A 25,039-nucleotide genomic window follows, 5' to 3' on the forward strand; every position below is an offset into this window, starting at 1 on the left:
TTAATTATTTTTATTTTTTTTTGCTTTCTGTACTTTACGAGAATTTCTTTTGACACCGGCTTTAACACTGTCCATGTCTCCACCGTGTTCTTTTTGTTGTCGTTTCTCAGTTGATTCATTTATATAAAATGGAAATGCACTTTCGAACTAAAATCCCATCAAGTCGGTGTTTTTTTTTTTTTTTTTTTTTTTTCTGCCTTCTGTTCATTTTGCTGAGGCCGTCGGTGCTGTTTGACATTTTCCTCAGAAAAGCCTTCATCCTCCTCTGAACCGATCCCGTTTCCCCAAACATGGAAATCCAATTTTTGTACAAAAAAAAGAAAGAAATTAACCTCATCTATTCTTGTGACTTCCAAGTTACAGTAGCAGAATATATTTACATAAAGCACTTGTTTGGTATAATGGATACAAAGCTTTTAAATATTTTGTGGGTACTCGGGTAGTTTATCACTCAGACTTCACATTTTTCAAGTTGCCAATAAGTGACGCTTAAAAAAAAAAAAATGTCAGGAAACTGTCTTTTTTTGTTTGTTTTTTTAAGATACAAACTGATGGAAAAACTGCCTCGCTCATTTAATGTAGTGTGTTTACGAACAGTTTGCATATTTCAATGTGCAAATCAGGATTTCAAATCAGGACCAGTTACTTAAAGCTCCTTAATTCAGTGGTAGAAGTTGAGCTGCCTGCTTCATGTTGTGAGAAGGAACGGTCAGAGTCACCAAGCCTCTGAGGCTCCGCCTCTGTCCCTCTGAGGCTCCGCCTCTTTCCCTCTGAGGCTCCGCCTCCAGGTTTCGCACAGGGACGACCTGCGAGGCTAAAAGTAGCCGATCAACAGTTCGTTCTTGAGCCACGGGAGGATTTTGTTTGTGACTTGTCGGGCGCAGAGCAGATTCAAACGACTTTACAGCTGCAAACCGTTTGTATGCGTCGGGTACAAACACCCGGACGCAAACATTGCACCAGTTTTCTGTTGCTTTGACTCCTAAACGCTCTCGATTTCTGCTTCAACTGAAATCTAGTTGGCAAGAACCAGAACCTTGATTAAAGTTTTTTTTTTTTTTTTTTACATTTTAATTTTTTTATTTATTAAATTGAAATCAGGATTTTGCCGTCTTAAGAGTTTTATAAAGGACGAGTTCACTGTTGATCAACGATTTAAATATTCCGCATCGTATCGTACTCACCATTAGATTTCTGTAATTAAATTGCGCTCGTAAAGTTCAGGTCCAATCATGGTTTCAGGGATTGACTCGTTTCTAATTTACCGTCTGTTCACAAGTAAATTAATCGCCAGCCATATTTAGTTATTTCACTCGACATGAACTTTACCTGGGAGAGACGTCTACGCCTAGTTTTGCTTGGTTGAATAGAACGTATAATCAGTCCTGATGTGTGTGTGTGTGTGTGTGTGTGTGTGTGTGTGTGTGTGTGTGTCCTTTTGAACTGTACTTCATTCCTGTTATTGTGTTCCAGTTGGAGGCTTCACACGATGAGCAATAAAACTTTTTACCTTCACGTCATACGTTTGTCTCTCTCCCTCCCTTTTTTTTTTTGGTTTTGTTTTGTTTTTCTTCCGACCTCGGTTCGTCCCAAAACGGAGCTCCGATCCGACGACAAGACGTCAATCACGTCGCGCCATCCGAACGTTAAAATATTTATTTAGTAAAATATTTCAAATAAAACAAAACTACATCAAATTATACAAGGATGTTTAAAGTACCTAACTTTAAAAGGTTGTCGCGTCGACTAAAAATTATAACAAAGCGTCATGATAAATACCGGTACAATTGTTTGTATGTTTTCATATTTTCCTCCCCCCCCCCGCCCCCTCCCCGTTTTCAATTACATAAACTTTCAAGTTGTAAAATGCATTGCTACGCCATAATAAAAAAGTGCACACATGAAATTGAATACAGATTATTATTAATTTTTTTTTTTTTTTTTTTTTTGACACATCGTACAGAATTAAAAAGACACCTTGACTTTTAAAAACGGGACCGTTTCTACAGACACTTGTAAAAATTTGGTGGAAATGAGGGTTTTTGGCACTTTTTTAAAATTTATTTATTTATTTTTATATATTCTTCATATTCAGTTGTATGTTGAGCTTTAAAAGCTGTTGGTTCCACTGAGGGCAAACATGAGTAGCTTTTTTTTTTTTTTTTTTTTTCAAAGTTGCATAGGGACACACAAGCACTGGTTCCCTAACTCATGACGCTAAAGGCCAAGGTGTCTCTTTAATCTTTGAGGCCGACTCGTTCGCTCCTCTGATTGTGTAACAGTTTGTCTGTAAACAAATTAAGACACTGGAATGACGTACCGAGCTGCGACTCTCTCTGCCTTCCTTCCAACACGCTTCACCCAAACACCGACCGACTTCCAAGAAACGTTCCTATTTACACTCCAGAATAAATTAATATTACAATTTCTGTGTGTGTGTGTGTGTGTGTGTGCGTGCGCGCGTGTTCTTCTATCTTCAAATTTCAAGCTTGCGAAGACTCATCCTGCTGAAGGAATCTCTGCAAATTGAGAACAGAAAAAAAAAAAAAAAAAAAAAGACAAGATTTTATTGACGGACAACAAAAAAAACAAATTCATTTTGAAGAAAGTGATTTGGAGCTTGAACTGAATTAACAGCCGGATTCATTCAATTTATTTTGGATTATTAACGATCGCCTCAAATTGAAATTTAACTCGGGACGTTTTTAGAAGCGGGACTGAAATGTCCGGTTAATGATTTAGTTTGTTTTAATCAGATCTGTGACCCCGAAAGGTTGAAATATCACGAATGTTATTTTATAATACGACTGGTGAAAATGAAACATTCAGGGTTCCTGACTGATGGATAAAGTTGTAAGTAAAACCCTGTAACTTTTTTTTTATACCATTTTGGACGAGATGCTACCGTATGACATGCTATAATGTTTGGCGTGCAGGGGCCCGCATGTCACCGCTTGTGCTTTTAATTAGTATTTATTTCTGACGTTCAGTAAGAACGAAATCGACGTGAAAAACACAGAAAACAAAACGCAGTCTGGAAAAAACTACCTCGTCAAGCCGTCCGTTTGCTGCATGAATTTTACAGAAGAAAAAACAAACTAGATTGAATTCAACTTTCAAAATATTATGTAAACTCTAACACACACACACACACACACACACACAAATACACACACACACACACACACACACACAAATACACACACACAAATACACACACACACACACACAAACACACACACACACACACAAATACACACACACACACACACACACACACAAATACACACACACACACAAATACACACACACACACACAAATACACACACACACACACACACACACAAATACACACACACACACACAAATACACACACACACACACACACACACACACACACACACACACACACAAATACACACACAAATACACACACACACACACACACAAATACACACAAATACACACACAAATACACACACACACACACAAATACACACACACACGCACAAACACAAATACACACAAACACACACGCACACAAATACACACACACACACACACACACACAAACACACACACAAACACACACAGACAAATACACACACACACACAAATACACACAAACACACACAAATACACACGCACAAACACACAAATACACACACACACAAACAAATACAAACACACACACACGCACAAACACATACACACAAATACACACACAACACACACACACACACACACACACACACACACACAACACACAAATACACACAAACACACACACACAAATACACACACACACACACACACACACAAACACACACGCACAAACACACATACAGACAAATACACACACAAACACACAAATACACACGCACAAACACACAAATACACACGCACAAACACACAAATACACACACATACACACAAACAAATACACACACACACACACAAACACATACACACACACACACACACACACACACACACACACACACACACACACACACACACACACACACACACACACACACACACACACACACACACACACTGTTCAGTCCCACCTGTGGGAGTTGACCTGCAGGACAGGTTTGTACAGCTGAGGGATCTTCCTGTTGATGAGCGGCTGCAGCGCCTCCTTCAGACGGTGGTAGTTCCTCTCCAGCTCCCTCTGGTACTCCTTCTGGTCCGGACCAATCAGGCTCTTGTTCTTACGCAGGGCGTCTTCACACCTGCGGCGGGAAAAATCCGTGTAAAACCGGCAGGTAAAATTCTCAACTGCGTTTCCTTTCAAATCAGAGGATCCGGACGGAGAGAAACCAGAAATGTTTTTTATTTTATTTTTTTTATGGTAGAGAAAGTTTTGAATGAACTTGTTTTAAGGTCACTGTGATGTCATTCAAATCCATCAGTTCCTCCCAGCGGGTCGCTGGAGGTCAAACATCGGACGGTCGACGGGTGTTCTCCTCATGGATGTTTTTAAGCTCATGAAACAGTCCTTCACCAACATCAGCGATCTGACGAATCAAAACTGTGACGATCAAACCGTACTTTTCTAATCACCGTAACATCATGAACTAGCAGGAGACACACATGGCAACAGGAAATGACATTTTACGCTTTAATGCTTTTTATGCTTCTTCCAGCAGGTTGACAGGATTCACCTCAAAACGGGTCAGAAGAGCTTTAAGACACAGGAAGTGGTCGAAAATGTTTCGAAGCATCACGCAGGACTTAACGTCTAAAAACTAAAAATGCCGGAAAATGCAAAGCGGCGTCCACCGACCGAGCTCGGGCGCGCCGCGCCTCCTCGCGGCTTTCATTTTGAGATCGTTTCCTTTGAACTCCGCACTTCCTTTATAGCCCCCCCCCCCCCCCCCCCCCGGGTTCGAAAAAAAAAAAAAATCTGGCGCGCGGGACGGAGACTTACCTCTTCGTGAAGTCTTTGAAGCACAGACGCAGCTTATTGTGGTGTCGGTAGAGTTTGGGGTCGCCGGGGATCTCTGACAGGAAGACTTGCGCCACCTCCAAAGGACCCTTGAAGGACAGACAGTCGGGTAAACATCCAGCTGCGACTTGACTCGTCCTCGACTGAGTTTCGCGAAGCGTCAGCGCCGGCGCCGGTCCGACGGGCGCGCCTCACCTGGTTGACGGTGGTGCCCACCGACCCCTGCAGGACCATCTGCAGCATCTTGGCGTCGGCGGGGTCCTGGTGGGTGGCGAAGGCCAACTCCTGGGTCTTCTTCTGCATGTCCTCTATCGCCACCTCGATGGGCGTGGATATGATCTGGAAAAGGACGGGGCCGAGCGGTTTAAAATGGGACGGTTGATGTCGTGTTGTTGTTGTTGTTGTTTTTTTACCGGTTACCGTAAACAAAACGACCCGGGACTAGAAGTTAAAAAAAAAAAAGAAGAAGAAACCGAAGCGGCGTCGCCGGTCTCCTCGTCTCCTCGCCGGCCTACCTCCTCTTTGTGGATGATGTTGATGCGCGTCTTGATGTAGGGGAAGGCGTGCGACGTGGTGAGGATGGTCTTGCGTTTGAACTGCTCGTGCAGGTCGCCGTGCGCCCGCCCGTCCAGGGTGAACGGCGTGCAGTAGACGAAGCGCCGGAGGTTGTAGTTCTTGTCGAAGTAGGTGATGCGGTCCTTCATCTCGTACGTGTCGAAGTACGGCTCCACGTAGGTGATCTGGATGAACGCCTGCGAGGGGGACAAACACGTTCACGCTTTTAAAACTGGGGGGTGGGAAGGTTTTCGGCTGATAACATTCTGCGTCCGTGGGGTGTTTTTTTTTTGGTTTTTTTTTTAATGTTGGCTTCGCCCGACTCGGACCTTGTTCGGATCCAGCTTGCACTTGTCCACGGGGTTGGAGTCCTTAATGACTTCGACCTGGTCCTCTCCAAATCGCTCCCCGTAGAAGCCCTGGAGGAAAAGACGCGGAGGGGAATTTGTACTTGGGCGGTGGAGGAGTGATAAAACATAAAACACGTTAGAAAAAAAATACCGAGCCGAAATGCGGCCGCGTCGCGGCCGAGGCGGCGTGCTGGCTTTTTACCTCGAGCCTGTGAGAGATTTCGGCCAGCTTTGTGATGGCCGGCTCTTTGTACACAAACTCCTGCTCGTCCAAGTCGCCGAATTTTGAACCGTAAATTCCGACTCGGAAGTACGTACCAAACATCCTCTTCCCATCCTGTGAGCAGAGGAAAAATAACTGTTAGGAAAATGTGTCTTGTTAAAGAAATCTGCAAAACTTTTACGTATCAAGGAGACACAGTGAGAACGTTCAGCTCGCATGATAAGAGAGCTTTGGGTTTTTTTGTTGTTGTTTTTTTTAAAGCTGATCGCTGCTGATGCTGTTGATGTAATTCGCCGTGAATCACTCGGACGCGGTGTCGTTTATTTTGGCTTCAGACAGGGCGTAGGCCTCCGGTTAGTTCATTCATCGGGTAAAAAAAAAAAAAAAAAAAAAGCAACGATGGGAGCGGCCTTTAACCAATCGGCATTGACCGCCACGTGACGTACATGTTGTGAGATGTAAGCAGAGTGCAACACCGTGTCGGTAAATATTACAGAGTTGAGTTGTTGTTGTTGTTTTTTTTTTTGTGTCCAGCTTCAATTCCTCAGTATTTGCTCCAACTGTTCGTATCGCTTCATCTCGCTTCATCTCGCTCCGCCACCGCCGTCGTCGGAACTACATTCGCAAACAAACCACTCACTTCAATGTCGTCGTGCTAAGCCACGCCCACTGACCCCCGATTGGTCCACCCTTCGGAGTGGCAGAGCGGAACCTTATTGCGAACGGGGTTTCCAGACTACAAGCTGTGAGCAATAAGTGGGCGGAGCCAGGACGAGAGCTTTCCCACCTCACACAGAGGAGAGGCAGCTTGCAGCTAACAAGCAAAGCGGACAAAACATCAGCAGGAAACCGCCGATCCTCGCACAAGTACAGTAGCTACTCCCGAATGTGCGTGTTACCTAATGGCTTGTTTTCAACGTCAACTCTTGACGTCTCCTTGGTGTCCTGTTTTGTTTGTGCACATTTTCAGTGGCTGTTTTGAAATGAACATCGAAGCAGCAGAGAAGCTAAAAAAAAACCAGCCTCGCGAACCGTGTGCAGATAAAGGACAAAAGAGAAGTGTCTCTGCAAAACAAAACTACCTCAAACTCGAGCAACCCTTCACATCTCTGGAAGCATGGCGTTCATCAGTGACAGGAAAAACAGCCATCAACCAGACACTCCAAATTTTTGTTCTGCGCAGACTTCTACTTGGTAAGAACGTCCAGAAGGTGGCTCCATTAGAAAGTGGAGCCTGACCAATTTATATATATATATAGATAGATATATATCTATCTATATATATATATATAAAAGTTTCATATGGTCACATATTGGCCAATATTAGCCGATATATATATATATTGGTATATATAGATATATATCTATATCTATATCTATATATATATATATATAAAAAAAAGGTTTCATATGGTCACATATTGGCCAATTTTTTTTTTTTTCATACAACATGATGCAGAAAAAGGTTCTTGGGGTAAATTAGACATTCTTCGATTTTTGCGTGTATTTTTTTAATTTTTTATAGTTATTTATAATGATTAAATTCCCAGTGAAGTTCACTGTTTCAATGCAGATAATAAACTGTGAAATATCCTGCCTCCATTACATATTTTTGTCACAAGTGTAACAAAACACTTGTTCCCTTAATGATTTAAGGGATCATTGCAAAAAAAAATCTGTTTGTATAAACTGTTCGTACAGTGTATATTTCTCAATAATATCGGTATCAGAGTCAAAAATCCAGTATCAGACGGGCTCAACATTAAAGTACACCCTTTCGGGAGGCACAGCAGGTGTGACCGGGTGTGTGTGTGTGTGTGTGTGTGTGTGTGTGTGTGTGTGTGTGTGTGTGTGTGTGTGTGTGTGTGTGTGTGTGTGTGTGTGTGTGTGTGTGTGTGTGTGTGTGTGGAAGAGGGGGAAGCTGTGGACATTGGAGGCTACAGCTCTACAACTTCTTATCAAAGATGATCACATAATCAAAGAAAAACAAGAAAGCGAGAAATCGTGTGCTGCTGCTTCAACTGCTGATTTAAAAATATATGCGAGCAGTAATTTAAGAAGCCCTGAAAACTAAGGAACTTACCACAAGACACAATTAAGTAAAGTGGGAAGGAAGGGTCGGCAACCGGGGAAATCAAAAAGGAGAAAACAGAACAGATTTTAATCAGGATTGGGTTCCTCCAGAGAATTAAAAAAAAAACAACAACAAAAAAACAACACAAACTAACACACAACAGCAAAAACATCTCCACTGATTTTGAGAAAGAACAGAAACTCATTGTGGAGGATCTGCACCATGCAAAGGCAGACAGCGACGAACAGAAAGTGAGAAGATAAAGATCCACCACCATCAGAAACACAACATGCACTCTCAGTGCTTTTCCAACAGGAACAATGAGAGCTCTGTCCAGTTCATGCAACAGACCATGAGAACTCAGAGGTTAATACTGTTAACAACAGAACAGAATGGATGAAAAAAAAAATCATAATCAGGGGTCGATTTAGTTTGAACTATTAAAAAAAAAAAAAAAGAGACAATCATAACAACTAATCAAAATCAAAAGGGATTAATCAAGTAATCCTGAGATTACTGTGAGTTGAACCCTCTTGGAAAAAAAAAACCCTGAATGCCTCAGGAATTTGGTTCCAGCTTCGACCCAAAGTTTGCAACACCTTGTGTTTTAAAAAGGCTCATTTGAATTGTGTGTGGCGAGAATGACCCACGGCCGGAGCAGGAAGGCTAACAGATCCCCTTCATGTCAAAACAGTGCACTGAAATCGAGCCCTGTGGGTGAAGATGAGGTGAGACGAAGTGTGACAGTCCATCGACAGTGTGTGCCGACTGACACGCCAGCGGACAGACAGAAGATGAGGACGGGAAAAGTGCGGATTGTGCAGGTGATGCATTCACTGAGACTTTTGTCAGTAGTGTCACACACACACACACACACACACACACACACACACACACACACACACACACACACACACTGGCTCCCATGCACAGCCTGTCAACACTGTCACAATAATAATAAAAAAAAAAAAACACAAGCTCCTCTTGCACAGTAAGAGGAGGGAGGAGAGAGGGTGAGGGTGGTGCTGATTTGACAGCCGGTGTCCCCAGCAGGGGGGCAGACAGTTGACATTGTCTGCAGATGTTAATGGATTGAATGTATGTAACAAAGCAAAGAGAGCAACAGAATGCCCACAGCTAGCAAATCAAAAGATGAGAGTAAATAAAAAATAAAATAAAAAAAAATGAAATAAAAAAAGATAAACAACATGAGCAGGGCCAAGCAGGAACTGTTTAGCCACCTACCTCCCAGCCAGTACTCTGTGTAACAAAGAGAATACAGGACATGTAAACGACAAGACACATACACCCCCACACACAGTGTGGTTCACACACACACACACACACACACACACACACACACACACACACACACACACACACACACACACACACACACACACACACACACACACACACACACACACACACACACACACACACACACACACACACACACACAATATTACTACAAGGAGAATGAACACCTTGAAGCTAATCCAGGTTACTAAATTGTGGAGCTGGAGAACAGGGCATCTAACCTCTGACAAAAAAATATACAATAAATAAACAAACAAGGGATATTATCCTTACAGAGTGAATCAAGGATCTTTTTTTTTTTTTTTTTTTTGTCACCACAAACAAAGTTAGCTTTGTGAGAGCAGTTGCTCTGCACACCAGACGGCTGTAACCCGACATGATGAGTCACACAACTGGCCTTTAACACAAGACACAATTGGAGTCTCTGCCCACACCTCATGCATCCTTAAGTTCGCACTTCACAGAGAAAATAAAGCATGCCAGGTCTCAGACATAATATAGAGAAGTAAATATGCTGGAATTAAAATGCAGGATGATAACATCATGCAAAGCTGTGTCTGTGCGCGGGCTGCATCAATAAATATCCAGCATTTTTCCTGGCTGCTGTCATTCTGAGGCGCCGCAGATGAGAAGCTCCGCTCCTCGGACCAATGGCGTTACTTGACCTTGTTATTATAAAAATCCTGCGGGGAGGAACTACACTGCCTCATTACCGTGACAGTTAATATGTGTGATAAAAGTGCACTTCTGCAGAAGCTCAGATGACTGTGACGGTGAAGCTCTGGGGTTTTATACTTAGTGCTCGTCTTGAAAAACATGCTTTTCCTTTCTGTTAAGATTTACAACATCTCAACCAGACAACTCTTACTGGATTTACACGAGAACAAACTGACTTTTTTTTTTTTTAAAAAACCCACTCATAACCTAAAGTAATCCAGATGTGATCTTCTCATAGAAGAAGACTGACAATGAAAAGGGATAACATTTGGGTCACACTGAGATATACAAAATAAAATGCTTCTCTTTCTGTCCTTGTATAAATTCAGTGGCAAAGTGGCATTTCAAGCTCTTGCAGCCTAGTAGGCACGGACGAAGTCTACTTTGTGGGTGTGTGTGTGTTTACCTGATGAACAATTTTGCCAAAGGCTTCCTGTAGTTTACCATGAATGGTAGCGAGCTTCTTTGCGTCCCTGTTGGCTTCATGGATGGGGATCAGTACCTTGTACACTTCGTTCACCGCCTCATACATGCCGGCCTGGAGGTGAGAGCCAGACAAACATCAGGGGAGAATAAAAGAACATCTCGGCCTCAATGTTTGGACTTATAGAGAATTGAAATTAAGATGATTAGACATCTGACTGGAGCCTTTGCATTGGACATTTATATTACTTGTAAACAGACCTTCCGGATGAGAAGATATGATACAATATGTTTATGGGATCATCACATTAACTGACAAGTAGTCATATTTTCTAAAGTGCTGTCATACTAAGTAACTCTGTATCCAATAAATAAATATCCCCTCCAGTGAAATGGGTTTGTTTGATGAGAAAAAGAGAGGAAGTTCAAAAATCCCTGACTTGGCAACATTCATGTCAACATCCATCCATCCATCTCTCACCATGGAGAAGGAGGCAGCAGCCTGCTCCAGGAGGCCCACGAGGCCGATCTCAGTGAAGTATTTCCCGGAGCAGATGCCCTCCTCGTCCGGTGACACCACGTCGTCCGACACCGCAGACTCCTCAAGCACATTCGAAGAAATGTTCTGGAGCACACGTGCATATAAACACATGCACACAAAAACCCATAAAAGCACACTCATTAATAGACATTTCTAGGGGCCACAAAAGTTGTGCTGATTACTCCAGAAGACAGGCATACGATGCACAGACGTGATTACGAGAACAACCGTCATTACCTGGAAGGTGACACAGCCTACAGGCAGGTACTTTCGGTCCTCCAGCATGCTCAGGTATTCTGCTACTAAGGCAGCGCTGTGCACCAGACACTGAGCAGCCTCGGCGTGGTTGTTCCTCTCAGAGTGTTTTCCAGCCATGTTCTGGAGCCACGTCAGCCGCAGGTCTGGAGACGTCTGGTAACCCTTTGCAATTCTAGAGGTGCAAATGCAAACGCACAGAAACAACAAGGTATCGATGAGTACAACGGTGGGATACAATTGTAAGTTATCAAAAAGAAGCTGCTTGATTGCGTGTGTGTTCTGTACCTGTACATGAGATCTATCAACATCTCAGGGTCTTCCTGGTGCTCCTTCATCTTCACTGTGTCAGACAGGATCATGTGCAAATTAAACACAAGGTCCTGGACCTGGACGTAAGAACAGAGAGCTTGGGATAAATTCACTGCTTCCCCAATGCTTAATCTTAAGAAATAAATAAAGACCGGGTGTAGTGGAGTATCAAATCAAAATCAGAAAGTTCAGTAAATAATAAATCAACAGTTCAGGCTGCTCACACAGTGATGGACGGTAAATAAATGACTCGTACCTGGTCTGGGAATGTGGTCTCCCTCAGCTCCAGATCTTCCTCTGCATAGGTAAGGATGGTCTTGAGAGAGCGACGGAGGAACTCTTCATTGAAATTCTGAGACGTTCCCACCAGCGACGAGAGAGACATGGTCACCTGCATCTTTACTCTTGCAAAGTTCTGAAAGTGCAAAAACAAATAGAAGAAAGATGAAAAAATATGAATATTTAGTCACAGGTGTTGGGTTTGGTGTGACAGATGTGGACTGGGGAGATAATTACGTGCGGTGTAAATGTTCTCTCCAGTTTGACAGTCATTTAGAAGTGTGTGTATGTGTGTGTGAAAAATCTTTTACTATAACACAGCAGAAGATGCATGAACCAGTAATTGGGCCAAAACTGGCTGATTGCAGTTTTTAATTTTTTTTATTTATTTAAATAAACAAATGCAAAACAATAGTTGAGAACTGGCCAACCAACAGTAGTTATTTTCCTGATAATAACCTAATTATAACAAGCAGTACTTTTATAATGGATATATTCCAGGAGATCTTTAACATTTTCAACTATCACCTGAGGTTCATGAAATATGCTGCTTTTCAAGTAACAACACTATTTTGGATTGTTAACTTTTAATTGTACGTACGTTGCCAATCTCAAAGTTTTGCCTCATGAGGAGGTAGAGGGAGGCGCTGGCGTGGGCTCTGATGGTACTTATGCTACTGCTGCAGCTCCTCAGCAGTCGCAAACACAGATCAGCACACTGCTCTGTTTCCTCCTCAAACAGCAGTTCAGGAAACTACACGGGCGGAAAGAAATACACACAAATTGACAAAATACAAAAGAAAAAGTACATAATCCTTGAAAAAGTTGCCAAGATAAGCACACAACACTTTAAAAAAAAAAAAAAAGTCCTGTAGTCTGACCTTTGACACCAGAGCCCTCTGTGTGGCAAAACAGTGCTGAAGGTAGAGGGCGCTCTGGTTGCAGGCCATGCTGTGGAGCAGCACCTTCAACACCCCACCCAGGATACTCTCCTTGGATTCTGATACAGTCTGGAGGGAGAGCGTGACGAAGAAACAGCAGAATGAGTTTATATGCACATTATAAGTTATATGCATTTACAAGTTTGTTCGCATTTATGAATTGCAAGTGCTAAACTGTTACAAACAAATTATTTTAGGTATTTCTGACTGCCTATGCATGGTTAAAGTCTTGTGTGCTTGCATACCTGTACAATGATCTCCAAAGTATCAAGAATAATTAGGTTGGCCTCCGTTGCTAGGTTACCATCAATAAGGGCTTCGTGCTCCAGCTCTGCTCTCGTCCTACAATCCAGAAAGCAGAAAACGGTGTCACAAAATGCACTCCCATACTGTGATGTTGATTTTGTGCCCTTGAATGTTGCATGAGCTTCCGGTCGCCACATTCAAGCCATTGCACATAATCATATATGATGTAGTAGTTTTTGGGGGAAGAAAAATGGTATGTGCTAGGTGGAACCTCAACTATTTCTATCAGCATAAATGCTGGAATACGATAGAGTGCAAAGTATGTTAAAGCTGTTTGTCATAAACCAGGCAAAATCCAAAGTTGCACTCAAGGACGTCTCTTATCCAAACGGTTTTAAATTATCAACCGCAACAATACGTGCTGATCCAGTAAGAGACTGTTAGCCTGAAGCTCATGGGGTTAAAAGGTTTGAAGACATTAAGGAGCCTGTTCTTCATTGTAAATGAAGTGAAGAGCTAAATAATCCATTCTCGGTCTACAAGTCCTAAAATGTCTACGTTTGAGCAGATGAAACTCTACCGTGACTGGCTTTATAGTTTTCAAAAGAACAAACAAATAATCGATAGCAAAAAATATCTATTGCTACATTTGTCTTTTTTTTTTTTTTTTTTTTTGCTGCAGCAGTAACCAGGGAGAGACACGAGTCAGAGCCCAAAACAAGAAGCACACTGGTTAAAAAGCAAAACAGAACCACTGCAACCACTACCAACCCCAAGACATATGTTGTTACCAGGACAGAGGGACTGATGGGGCGGGGGATTCAAGGGCCAGGACCAGCAGGGGGTCTCTGTTGGTGCACTGATGTGCATGTGTGAACTAAAAAACAGTTCAAGTGGAGAGAAAATGAATGATGACACCACTACTGCAACAGCATTCATGTGTCTCACCCATATTAAATTTGATTTGAAAATTCTTTTCGTAACTTTTTCAAGTTTATCAGATCAAAACAATACAAACTAATACATTCATCTTGTGTCCATTTCAACTGTCTTGACTTCCCACAAGCACCACAGCACACCTTGAAAGAGGCACTAAAGCAGGGAGTAGTTCGAAGGAGCACACAACAAATGTGGACCATACAATACCTGACTGATCTGTGACTCCTACATAAACAAACAGCAACACGAGAGAACAAATGGAAATTAACAGAAAACAAACGCTTGAGCAGAATTTACAAAAGAACAGAAATTTTAATATACCAAACCAGCCGCCTGCCAAAAAAAGAGTGATACAAAACACAAAAAACTTCAGCTTTAAGAGTGCATGCTGGTCCAATATGGTAAAACATTAGCTTGAAATGAATCTGATTCTGTTCCTTTGTAAATCCAGTTAAAAATGTGGAAAATAAATATGAACAATGAGTTTGTGATGGACATGTATTCCTGTATATACTTTAGCAGTGATATCCTGTTAAGAACATTAAAGGATGATAATTTTACAAGTTTATTTCACACTTGAAAACAGTGGGAAACACTATTTGAAAAAAATGTCACCTTTCGTGTAACTTTTTTATGCTTGACTGAGGTAGAAAAGCTGATAAATCCATAAAATCGAATTACTACAAATTGATATGGAAATTGACTTGGCAAAGAAATCATTATGTAGTATGTGACATTTGATATTTGTAATTCAAAATTCAACAACATACATCACATCTGGACTGATGAGATAATGTTTCACTAATAAAACATCACATTTTCAACATGGCTTCCCACCGTTTGAGGTTCGACTGGTGCTTTTCTTTTTTTTTCTTTTTTTTATTACGTCACCTTGCGGCACCCTCTTTTTCTGCCGTGGTTTAATGGCACCTAGTCTTGCATAGCCAGAATTATCTCCACCACGCTGTGCCAGTGCTGGAAAAATGATTGTGGGGGGAAAAAAACGTGCTCTTGCTTGTTTGTGTTTCTTTGAACCAATTGCAATCATCTTGGGCGGTGCCAAGTTCAGAATGCAGCGATGGTGGCCTTGCAAATTAATGTTAATGTCATGGAGAGGCAGTGGGACATGGGGAGGTAAGCCCTGACATTAAAATGGCTAAATCCCTGCAAGAGGCAGGAGGCCTGCCTTATTGCATGATCCAAATCTTCATCAAAACATGCCATTTTCAGCATGTAAGTTGCTAACTTGGAGGTTGTTGTAACACGCACATAAGGGAAGCGGAAATAGTCAGCCAATGGCTGGTTTATACCAACATCCAGTAAGTCAGAATAAACACTCAGAAATTAGCACCAACTGTGAAACTCAAAGGACTCGACTCCTCAGATTTTCAAAATGGTTGTGGAAAGAAACACACATTTATTTGTATTTGGCCAGTTTTCTGGAAATTTGAAATATATTTGGATAGAAACCTGACTTATGCACATGTTCCCTAAGAGAAAAAAGACCCAGAAGGATTTTTAATAAAACATCAGCTTGGGTAACTTTGAGTACCTTTAAAATAATAAAAAAAAAAGAGTTAGAAAGAGCATACTTGTCCATCTTTTCGCTGTTTTGCCTCCAGTGAGTCATGTCTTTCCTCCATCGAAGGTTCTCCTGGCTGCCAAAAGCACTGCCAGATGGACTCCGCTCTAAATGGTGAGAAAACATTATTTACTTGTTTTTAGATGGTGGTGAAAGAGGAACAGAGAAACGTGACTCACTCTGGCTGTATCTACAGCGCTATCAGAAGGTACAGTTGTATGCAAGTGTGTTACGTTCATGTACAGGATGTGTGGGCAGGTTGAGAAGCAGGTGCTGTAATATATATGTAATGTATTTCTCCTCTTTGAGTTCAGCACTTCTAGTTTCTTCATGTTTGCTTATATGTGGGTCTACCTGCATATGTGTGCGCATGTCTGTGCAGGTGCCCCCACCTAGTTGTCCCCGGCTGCGCCGCACCATTTCCTGTCTGGCCCCGATGCTGCCCAGTATGGCCTCCTCCAGCTTGGCCTTCATATCTTTGGACTTCTTAAAGGTTAAGCTGTTCATGCGCTCAAACGCCTTCTTCCCCTGCATGGTGAACACAACATGGGCCTTGTATCCATGAGGCAGAGGGTGAGTGAACGGGCAGAGAACACACAGTGGGAAAGTTATTTGAAGCACAGCACCCAGCGAGCAAAGCAGGTTAGTAGCGTCACAGCAAATGTGCAGGTAAAGAGGAGCAAATAGCAAGCACACAGCCGAGCAGAAAGTGCTTGAAATACACAGGAAGAAATAGATGATTACAGCAAAGATTATTTATCCATATTAGACACAGAGAAGCTTGTTTTTTTTTGGGAAGAGTAAAGTGCACAGCTAATTATCCTTTAAAAGATAATGAAAAATGATGTGAGAGCATTACAATATTACAAGTTTAGTCACTAGTAGCGCACATAGAAAAGTCCACTTCACTCATAGGAGTATAGTTACATCCAGAAATATTATTTCAGCCAATAAGATTCCCTATCGGTTGGACATAAATATAGAAGATAAACTGAATTGGTGGAAAAACTCCTGAACTCTCCATGTGCCCTTGACAATTTTTTTTAGATTAATTGGTTCTCAGAGTCAGTGAGTGTATTCACAGTTGATGTTACCTTGTACTCAAAGCAGGAGACGCACAGGTAGAGGAGATCCAGCAGGCGGTTGAGCTGGGACACCGACAGGTCTGTGAACCACTTCTGTAACACCAGCTCATCGGCGTTCTTCAGCACCCACAGCAGACAGATCAGCAGGCTGCGACTCGACTCGGCCGAGAAGCTCCCATGCTGACGACTCGCCTGGAAGATGTGAACCACGACGGGAAAAAGATTTCAGAAGAAGTAACGGGGGTTGTAACAGTAAAATACATCAGTGAGACACCTCCATTAATTGTAGATGACAGCATATCACAGTCACTATGTTCAGCACCTCCTCTCGAACAGAAAGCTACCTGCGAGTTGAGCAAGAAGCTGCTCGGTCGAGACATCGGCGATGCAGTGGAGGTGCCTGCTATTGCCATGGCGACAGTCTGGCTGATCAAGCTGTTACCGTCTCCCTCTGCCTCTTCTCCACTGCTGCCCACCGCTGCCCCCTGTGGACCGCCCGGCCGACCCCACTGGTTATGGGACTCTGGTGGCACAAGAAAGGAAGAAAAGAAGATGAAATTATCAAGTAAATAGACAAGAAAAAAAAAAAAAATAAGAACAAATTTCTTAGTGTGGCGTAAGAATAAAATAGAAAGAAAAGTAAAATAGAAAAATAAGGGACACAGGGTTGAACTGAGGTTAGCTGGGACATTATGTGACAGGGCAACATCCTTTACAGGTCGACTGATAACCTTTCAGGGTAAAAGCGATACACTATTAGAGGTCACAATATAACACCACAGCTGCTTGTTTGAGAAGCCCACAGTACTTGGCATTTTGCCACATTACATTTCAGCCGACCTCATTCTGAAGGCGTGAGACTCAGTCTGACAAAATGCTCATGTGTGCCACATTGTTACAGTCACTCCCAGTTTTGTTTGCGATAGAGGGAAATCTCATAAGATTGCTGTTGACTGTACAGCAAGAAGAGTTCGATATAAAAGTTGGTGAGAAATAACAAAAATAAAGAAACCAAACATTTGTATTCCAGTGAATAATGAAAAGTAAAATAACTCCAATTCAAAATAGAAATCCAGTAACTACTGAAAACCTCCAATGTTACAGTTTGGCATCTCTGGCAATAAGCCTGTGGTCTTTTTAAACTACTTTCTGTTGAAAATAGCTCGTAATCTATACCTGTGAAGTCATGGAGCTGTGGCAATGTTTCCATGACGATGCCAATGAGAGGCAGGTACAGCATGGCGACCCGAGCCTTAACCTCAGGATCGGCGTAGCGCGGGTCAGAGTCGTGGCTGGACAGGAGGTTGTGAACGACGCTCACCACTTTCTTATGTAGACCGAACATCCTGCAGTGAAACAGGGCAAAAAAAAAAAGAAAGGAAAAAAGAAAAAGAAACAAAGAAAGAGATCAAGGTATCAGTTCAAAAATATTCTAATATACGTGAACTCTTTCTTTATTAAACTAACTTTACAAGCATACTAACCCCTCATTGTCTGGGTCCAGTATCACTGACAGTTCAGACAGCACTAGTCCAGCCAGATAATGCTGCTCTCTGAAGGGGACAGACAGCTCAAACATGTTGGCAATCTTTTGGTCCTGGACATGTGTGGAGAACCCAGAGCTCTGTGGGAGAAGAGACATGAAAAACACCATAAATACATCATCTCTGATTATTATCACTGATGATTGTCTTCTGAGATTTTTAGAGTCTTTCTGTCCAATGTACAATCTCCCTCCCTCCATCTCTTTTTGTCTGACCTGTGACGTTGCTGACGACACGGAGGGAGAAGGCGAGGCAGGCGGGGTGAGCAGGCTGCAGGGCAGATTGAGGGTGACGTAGTGTTCGTGGCTGCAAATAATTCTCAAGAAATCAAGCCTCAAAGACTCCAGGGTCGGATTCTGCAGAGTGTAAAGCTTTGTGGACACCTGGAGAGAGGACACGGTTTTAAAATGTTTTATTTAAAATTACAACAACAAAAAAAGGCAGTATGTGCTGTCAAAAAAAACTGTAATCTAAAAATATCATCACAACTTTGTTCTATATTCTGAGACAAAGAATTTCAGATTTCATCATATCACTATGAATCTTACATTGGACATAGTGGAAGTGCCATACAGGAAGGAGATCCTCATTTAATACAATGTAATTTGCGTCTTTCTGCATGCTTAATCTAAAAGTTACTGGGATGCCAAGATTATATTCTGTCGTATTGATCCTGCTAGAACTGCATTATCCTGCATCATAAAAAAATACGGCATTTCAAATGATCACAATAATAAATGTACCTGTTTCCAGTATGCCCTGATCAGTGTGAAGACAAAGCCTCTGTCCATGACTGACAACAAGTCATTGAGAAAGAAGGCCAGGCTCGTGTTTAGCCTCTCCACCAGCTCCAGATCCTGAACGGATGAGAAACACAATATATATAGCTTCTCCAACTTTCCTCATAACAAGCACGCCTCTAAAACCCCTCTGTACTCCAAAAACTGCACATCTATTGGTGATACCATGAGGCACTTGACCGGGTCATTATTCACCTTCTGGAAACGAGACACAACGTCACCAGCGATGGTGCTGACCAGGGCTGTGATGTCATCCATGAAGCGTTCAGGGAAACGGTTCTTCCTCGGTGACTCTAAGCGTTCGGTGAAGTAAAGGTGGTGGATAATGCTCTTCACCTGTGATCAAGGTGTTCAACGTGTATTTAGCAGAAACATTCAGCGTAAATCCAAGGTTTTTGTTTTTGTTTTTTTTTATGTATAAAGATTTTGTTTCCTACCATGAGTTCAAAGAAAAACCAGGCCTGCTGTAGAGCACCCTCCCGCACGCTTCCACTGCTCACCACCCACTGGAGGGCCAATTCCTCATGGAAGAGCTGAACAGGAAATTCAAAATACATAGAGGCCAAGAGGTGGAGAGGGGGGGAACAGAAAGCAGTAGAGCCAGACGGAGATAATGTGAGGCACCAGAAAAAGTACACTCTCTGTTGTGAAATTAAATTATGACTCTGAAGATGTATAGTGTAAACAGGGTTTCAAAATGTATTTACTCATGGGGGTTATGATGTAAAACAAGACTTAATTGGCTTAATATGTATAGTGGTATGTGACAAGTTACTTAAAAAAAAAAGTAATTCTTGTGCTGAACTCAAATGAACCTGGTGACAGGTATCAATTGTGTGACTCAAAATATTAACAATGATTCTTAATACTACATTATCTATATGACAGAACAATACAGTCCAGTAAAGCTCCTGCGCCTCCAACACTGAAAATGAACTTCATCAAAGAAAAAGGGAGGTTAGGTGTTAAAATTCAGGTGACAACTTCAAAAATTCTAAATAAATACATAAAAAATTAAAAGAAAAATCATCACAAAAATATAATTCTTAATTTTGTGCATACCTGTTATTTTTAGGAAATGATGCACTATAAACATGCAAACTACAATCTTCAGATGTTATGTGGCTGAAATGTGTTTTCTTTTTTTTTTTTACAGAAGAAAAAAAAAATTTCAGTTTTTGCACAGCAAGAACAATATATTGTTCTTCATGTCTTTCTAAATATTGTGCAAAAATAACATTTATGAAGGTGTGCGTTTTTATGCAACACTGACATCCAACACAGTCTGGCGAACACACTGACTCTTGTCCAAAGTCTGGCAAGTCTTCTTTAATCTTGTTGACATAGTGAAGATAAGAAAGATGGCACGACCTGATCGATAGCCAAATTTTGAATCTATACACGGATCTATATATGACCTCACTGCTGCCTACAGAAAAGGCACATTTCGTTAAGCTCGTCGTTTTACTAGAAACATTTCTACCTCTGTAGAATCGTCAGTATTGACATCTGAAAATGACTTATTAACAACCAACTACAAAGACTGAGAAATGTGGTTGAAAACTCTGGGGGAAAAGCTAGTAAACTGACTTTTTGTCCATAATATTTATCAGGAAACTACTTCTTTTATAGTAGTACACTATATCCTGATCGCTATCGAACTAATCACCTGGTTGTATGTTTGCTGGTACATCTCTCGAGAGATCACGGCACTTGATCGGAAAGCAAACCGTGTTGGTCTCTCTGTGACTGAGTGATTGGAGGACACTGAATGAAGACTTCCCAGACTATGTCGATGCAGTTTACTGTACAACACAGTCAGCGTTAGCCAGACCACAACCAACATTCATGGCACATGAAAAACTCCTCAACATGTTCAGAACAAGAGGCAGATCAGGGACATACAGCATTCAACGAGACTCCACCACAACCAAATACGACACCAACCAATCCGGAGGCACACATCCACAGACAAGACAGGTGAGGAGGCGAACAAGGAGGTGGGTGGGGTTGGCTCCTCCCCCGGTGCAAGTGGCTCTACCTTTTTTGTGGGCAACCGTCCTGTTAAAGTTTGCAAGAAACTGGCGCTCTCAGTGTGCGAAGACATGCGATTGCCACAGCGCTCCATGGCCTATGAGTGGGATGAATGGAACGGTGACAGCAAGGTTAGTGGAGGAGCAACAGGGAGGGCGGGCTTGCAACTTCTTCCTCAGCACACAGGCAAATGTGTGTGCCGGGTTACACAGCCCCACATGCACACTACACCACACTTTTGTGATCTGTTTGCACACACTTTTCATACATGAAGACACAAAACAATTAGACACAAGGACAGGGGCCACAACACTTAAAAGTGTTGCACCCGTAATCTAAAACAGTTGAGACGTCGGTAGTTTGGGTGCTTTGAGGAAGAGATGCAAAATGGCTGCATGAAAGGCCATGTGATCAAATGAAGACTCAAGATTCATTTCTTTTTCTTGCTTTTAAAGCCTGCGCAATTCTGCATCCCTCCAGGTGAACACAGTACTTCAGACACAAAATAATGACATAAAGGGAAAATATCCGACACTATTAAAAGGTATCATTACGGTAGGCACGTGCTCTGTCAGCATAGGCGCATTTAACTCAATGTGGTAATCTTTGTTACCTGATGTGTAAATGAATAACTAACAAAAGGACTGCGCCGTGACAACAAAATGACAGAGGACATAAACATCACATGAAGATGGAAAGTGAAGCAGACAGAGACCTCACATGGAGATACACATTCACACTCACAGATACACCATGCTCCAGTGACAAAGTGAATGGTATGCAGGGTTAGTAGAAAGTCATGCAGGTATACTGGCTGAGAGATGTGGAAGTCCAGAAAGGAGATAAAGGAAATAATAAATGAAATAAAATAAATACAGTAAATCTAGTCTGATGGGAGATCATTTCTAACACTATTCTTTTTCTCTACTGCCCGAACAATCCTGTGTGAAATAGATACGCGCAAAGATTGTCTTGGCTTTAGGTTTAGAAGTAATTGCCAAGTGTAAACCCAAAATACAGGGCAAACTCGACATAGAACAAAGGAAGGTCAACAGTGACCCGGTCTAGCATTGCAATGTCTGGATTTCAACTACTTTTCATGACACTACTGAGAAAAAGAGAGGTGTTAGATGTGATAAGCAACGAGGGATGAACTCTGAGACTCTAATATGACAGTAAGATGGTCATGGAGGCGGCTGTGACTCCCATGTGTGGAATCATGGGAGGGTTGTGATTTAAAGTCTTCCAGGATATTGTAATATTCTGAAGTTTTGGTGTTTCATGTCTTTGTATTGCACTTGCCACAATGTGCATTGTTTAGAAATTTTGCTAGTTTGGAGAAACTTAGCAAAACAATTGTTGGCAATTACAATCATTTAACTTCAAACCACTGTAAGCAGCTTCACTGAGCATATGATGAAAGAAAGTCCCTCCAAGAAATTACAATTTAGTGATTGCATTAATAAACACAAATTTAAGTGATCCCCACAATATTTAGAGGAGCCTGCAATTTTGCAAAATTCCCCTGATTTTTTCACAAAAACTATCCTCAACAGAAGCTCTGTTCAAAGTAGAAGAGGGGACAAGAGGGATATATTAAATTAGGTTTATAAAGGCTAAGAGACTGCACTTTGTTTTGTAACGTTACATCACTTCAAAGAATCATTTGTAAGTCAATGGTTTTCCAAGTTAAAAAATATATATATTTCTATGATAGGAAATTATTACACATTACTCTTTATCAGGTATAAGTTATAAAAAACTAAAATCATTTTTTTTTCCCAATGACTTGCAATTTTTGCTAATTCCCAAAAATTGTATGCAAAAAATTTGCTTAAAACTCCACAAATTACTTCACAATTTTTGAGAAAAGCCGCCACAAAAATCAATTATTTTTGATTGCAACAATAAAAAAGAAAAAAAAACCTGCAAAATCCTGGAGGGACTGGAAAGTTGTGACTTGACAAAATTTTAAAAAAAGAAAGAAAAAAACATTACAAATATAAAAAAAATGAAAACCTTAGAAAAGATCGTCTTCCTATTAGTGACTCTGGCAAAGAACACAAATAAACCAAAACTCCAAATATCGCAGTATCCCTTCAGTGTGAATAAGGTTGCTTTTGTAGCGAGGCAAAGTGGAGGACGGGGCATTCATAAAACCACCTGCATGGTTTCTGGAGCGGACCCGGGGCTGGATCCCCAGGGGGCACTCTTACAGCCCATGGTGTGCACCCACGAGTTGGAGCGGTCTAAGCCCTAGGGGTGCCGAGGTCAAAGGACACAAGGCAAGCGGGAAGCAAGGGAACAAGCGAGCAGCACGGGGGAAGGAGGAGGAAAGGAATAATGACAAGTTAAAGAGGTTCACAGGTCAGGACTGCTGGAAGATGCCAAGGGCCCAAAAAAGGTTAGCTGTCAGTAAATTAAAAATCCAAATCATCACCACAGAGGAGCAAAGCACACAGGTTCTCTCTCTCTCTCTCTCTCTCTCTCTCTCTCTCCCTTTCTCTGTGTGTGTAAAAAATAACTTCCCCTCCCTCAGAGACAAGAGAAGAAAGGTTTAGTTAAGTATTAGCAGCAAAGGGAACATTCATCAAGAAAGGGGCTGCATCCATCATATCATGGTTACAAGAACAGCAAGAGCATTAGAAAGGCACATTACATCATTCACTCACTGCTCATGTACTTTTGGGGTTAAATAAAAAATAAAATGTTTGAAGTGGGAAATCACAAATTATACAAGACAACATACATGACAGCAAATAAATAAAGTGAAATAAAAAAAAAGAAGAAAGAGATCCGATACAGGCCGGAAAGACTTTGCTTCTGTGAATATATTTTAAAAGATATACGACTATTGAAACAACAAGCTATTGTATCGTCTTCACAGCATCTGTTTCACTGATTTGACTGTAAACCAAATGCCATAAATTATTTTTACAACCGGTACACACTGAGCATTTTGTGCACGCATCTGTGTGTGTGTGTGCATGTGCAACAGGTTGCTGTTACAGCGGTTAGAGAGATAAGATGTCCAAGCTTCTGTTTACGCATTGGCTATACAGTTTACACGTGATAAAAAAAAAAAAAAGGCACATGGGTCACTGTGCACATGGAGGCCTTACGTAGGTTAAGATATATAGATATAGTACAACTACCTTACATGTGTGTGCCTAAAATACATCACAAATCAATAAGATTGCGGCAATGTTAAATCATTGTGTACAAAAAGTATTACTATTTGTCCACTGCTGATTCTGTCCACATTATAACCACATGTAGCGTTTTGAAGTTGAGCGCCTCGTTTATCCTTTAACAGAAGATTGACAGAACTCTGATAAGTAGTGACATTAAAGAAGTCTGAGTCCTCGTGTATAACCCAAGGCACCGTTCGACGAGCTTACCTTGCTGCCGATGATGGAGCGGACCTCGTCGTCAGGAGACGTGGGTGTACCGGAGATGTCAGGGTTACTGTTGCTAAGGCTTCGGGAGCGGTTGAGGTTGAGGCTGGCTGGTCGGACAGCTGAGCGAGCCATGGTGGCGTAGTGAACGGACCCTCCCAACCCACCGGGGCCTGGGACGGCACACAAACAAAGGAAAATGAGTCATCTGGGATGTGATGGGAGTTACCATTGCACCTAACCATACGGTGGTGAACCCCACGAGTTCAAAGCAGCTCGTTAATATATGTATTCATAAGTGATTACACTTACATAGAATAACCAATAGCCCCTTTTCCACTGCCAATACCAGCTAACCTACTTGCTATTTTTGTTTTCCATTGGGAAAAGTTGTAGATTGCACCTGCTACTTCTTTGGGAATCACCTCAATCGAGCTTCAAGCCAGCTGAGTGCGCTGATCA

General features: G+C 41.8%; 1 protein-coding gene across 21 annotated transcripts in view; it reads right to left on the reverse strand.

Moving 5' to 3' along the window:
• dock7 (dedicator of cytokinesis 7) overlaps positions 1-25,039 on the reverse strand; it is a 304,975-nt gene that overhangs the window by 254,792 nt on the left and 25,144 nt on the right. For 2 of the 21 annotated variants that reach the window (XM_069704793.1, XM_069704790.1), the window contains 30 exons: positions 24,581-24,750; positions 23,343-23,435; positions 21,187-21,276; positions 19,583-19,678; positions 19,341-19,481; positions 19,089-19,202; positions 18,561-18,728; positions 18,286-18,425; positions 17,978-18,147; positions 17,146-17,324; positions 16,811-16,993; positions 16,109-16,244; positions 15,727-15,823; positions 14,342-14,359; positions 13,195-13,291; positions 12,890-13,018; positions 12,610-12,762; positions 11,986-12,144; positions 11,706-11,806; positions 11,400-11,592; positions 11,103-11,246; positions 10,605-10,736; positions 9,407-9,421; positions 6,067-6,192; positions 5,844-5,933; positions 5,475-5,711; positions 5,155-5,298; positions 4,942-5,048; positions 4,076-4,243; positions 2,432-2,519 (listed from right to left, as the gene is read on the reverse strand). In XM_069704793.1, coding sequence (XP_069560894.1) covers positions 2,477-2,519; positions 4,076-4,243; positions 4,942-5,048; positions 5,155-5,298; positions 5,475-5,711; positions 5,844-5,933; positions 6,067-6,192; positions 9,407-9,421; positions 10,605-10,736; positions 11,103-11,246; positions 11,400-11,592; positions 11,706-11,806; positions 11,986-12,144; positions 12,610-12,762; positions 12,890-13,018; positions 13,195-13,291; positions 14,342-14,359; positions 15,727-15,823; positions 16,109-16,244; positions 16,811-16,993; positions 17,146-17,324; positions 17,978-18,147; positions 18,286-18,425; positions 18,561-18,728; positions 19,089-19,202; positions 19,341-19,481; positions 19,583-19,678; positions 21,187-21,276; positions 23,343-23,435; positions 24,581-24,750 — 3,833 coding nt within the window. In that variant the 3' untranslated portion in view covers positions 2,432-2,476. Of the gene's footprint in view, positions 1-2,431; positions 2,520-3,048; positions 3,069-4,075; positions 4,244-4,941; positions 5,049-5,154; positions 5,299-5,474; positions 5,712-5,843; positions 5,934-6,066; positions 6,202-9,406; positions 9,422-10,604; positions 10,737-11,102; positions 11,247-11,399; positions 11,593-11,705; positions 11,807-11,985; positions 12,145-12,609; positions 12,763-12,889; positions 13,019-13,194; positions 13,292-14,341; positions 14,360-15,726; positions 15,824-16,108; positions 16,269-16,810; positions 16,994-17,145; positions 17,325-17,977; positions 18,148-18,285; positions 18,426-18,560; positions 18,729-19,088; positions 19,203-19,340; positions 19,482-19,582; positions 19,679-21,186; positions 21,277-23,342; positions 23,436-24,580; positions 24,751-25,039 lie in introns of those variants that run through there. The other 19 variants (XM_069704788.1, XM_069704784.1, XM_069704795.1 and 16 more) reach the window with 16 other exon arrangements.

The sequence above is a fragment of the Brachyistius frenatus genome, unplaced genomic scaffold, assembly GCF_029030835.1.
Source record: "Brachyistius frenatus isolate BFR_SWC_R1_liver_20210118 unplaced genomic scaffold, ASM2903083v1 Contig_52, whole genome shotgun sequence".
NCBI classification, from domain to species: Eukaryota; Metazoa; Chordata; class Actinopteri; family Embiotocidae; genus Brachyistius; species Brachyistius frenatus.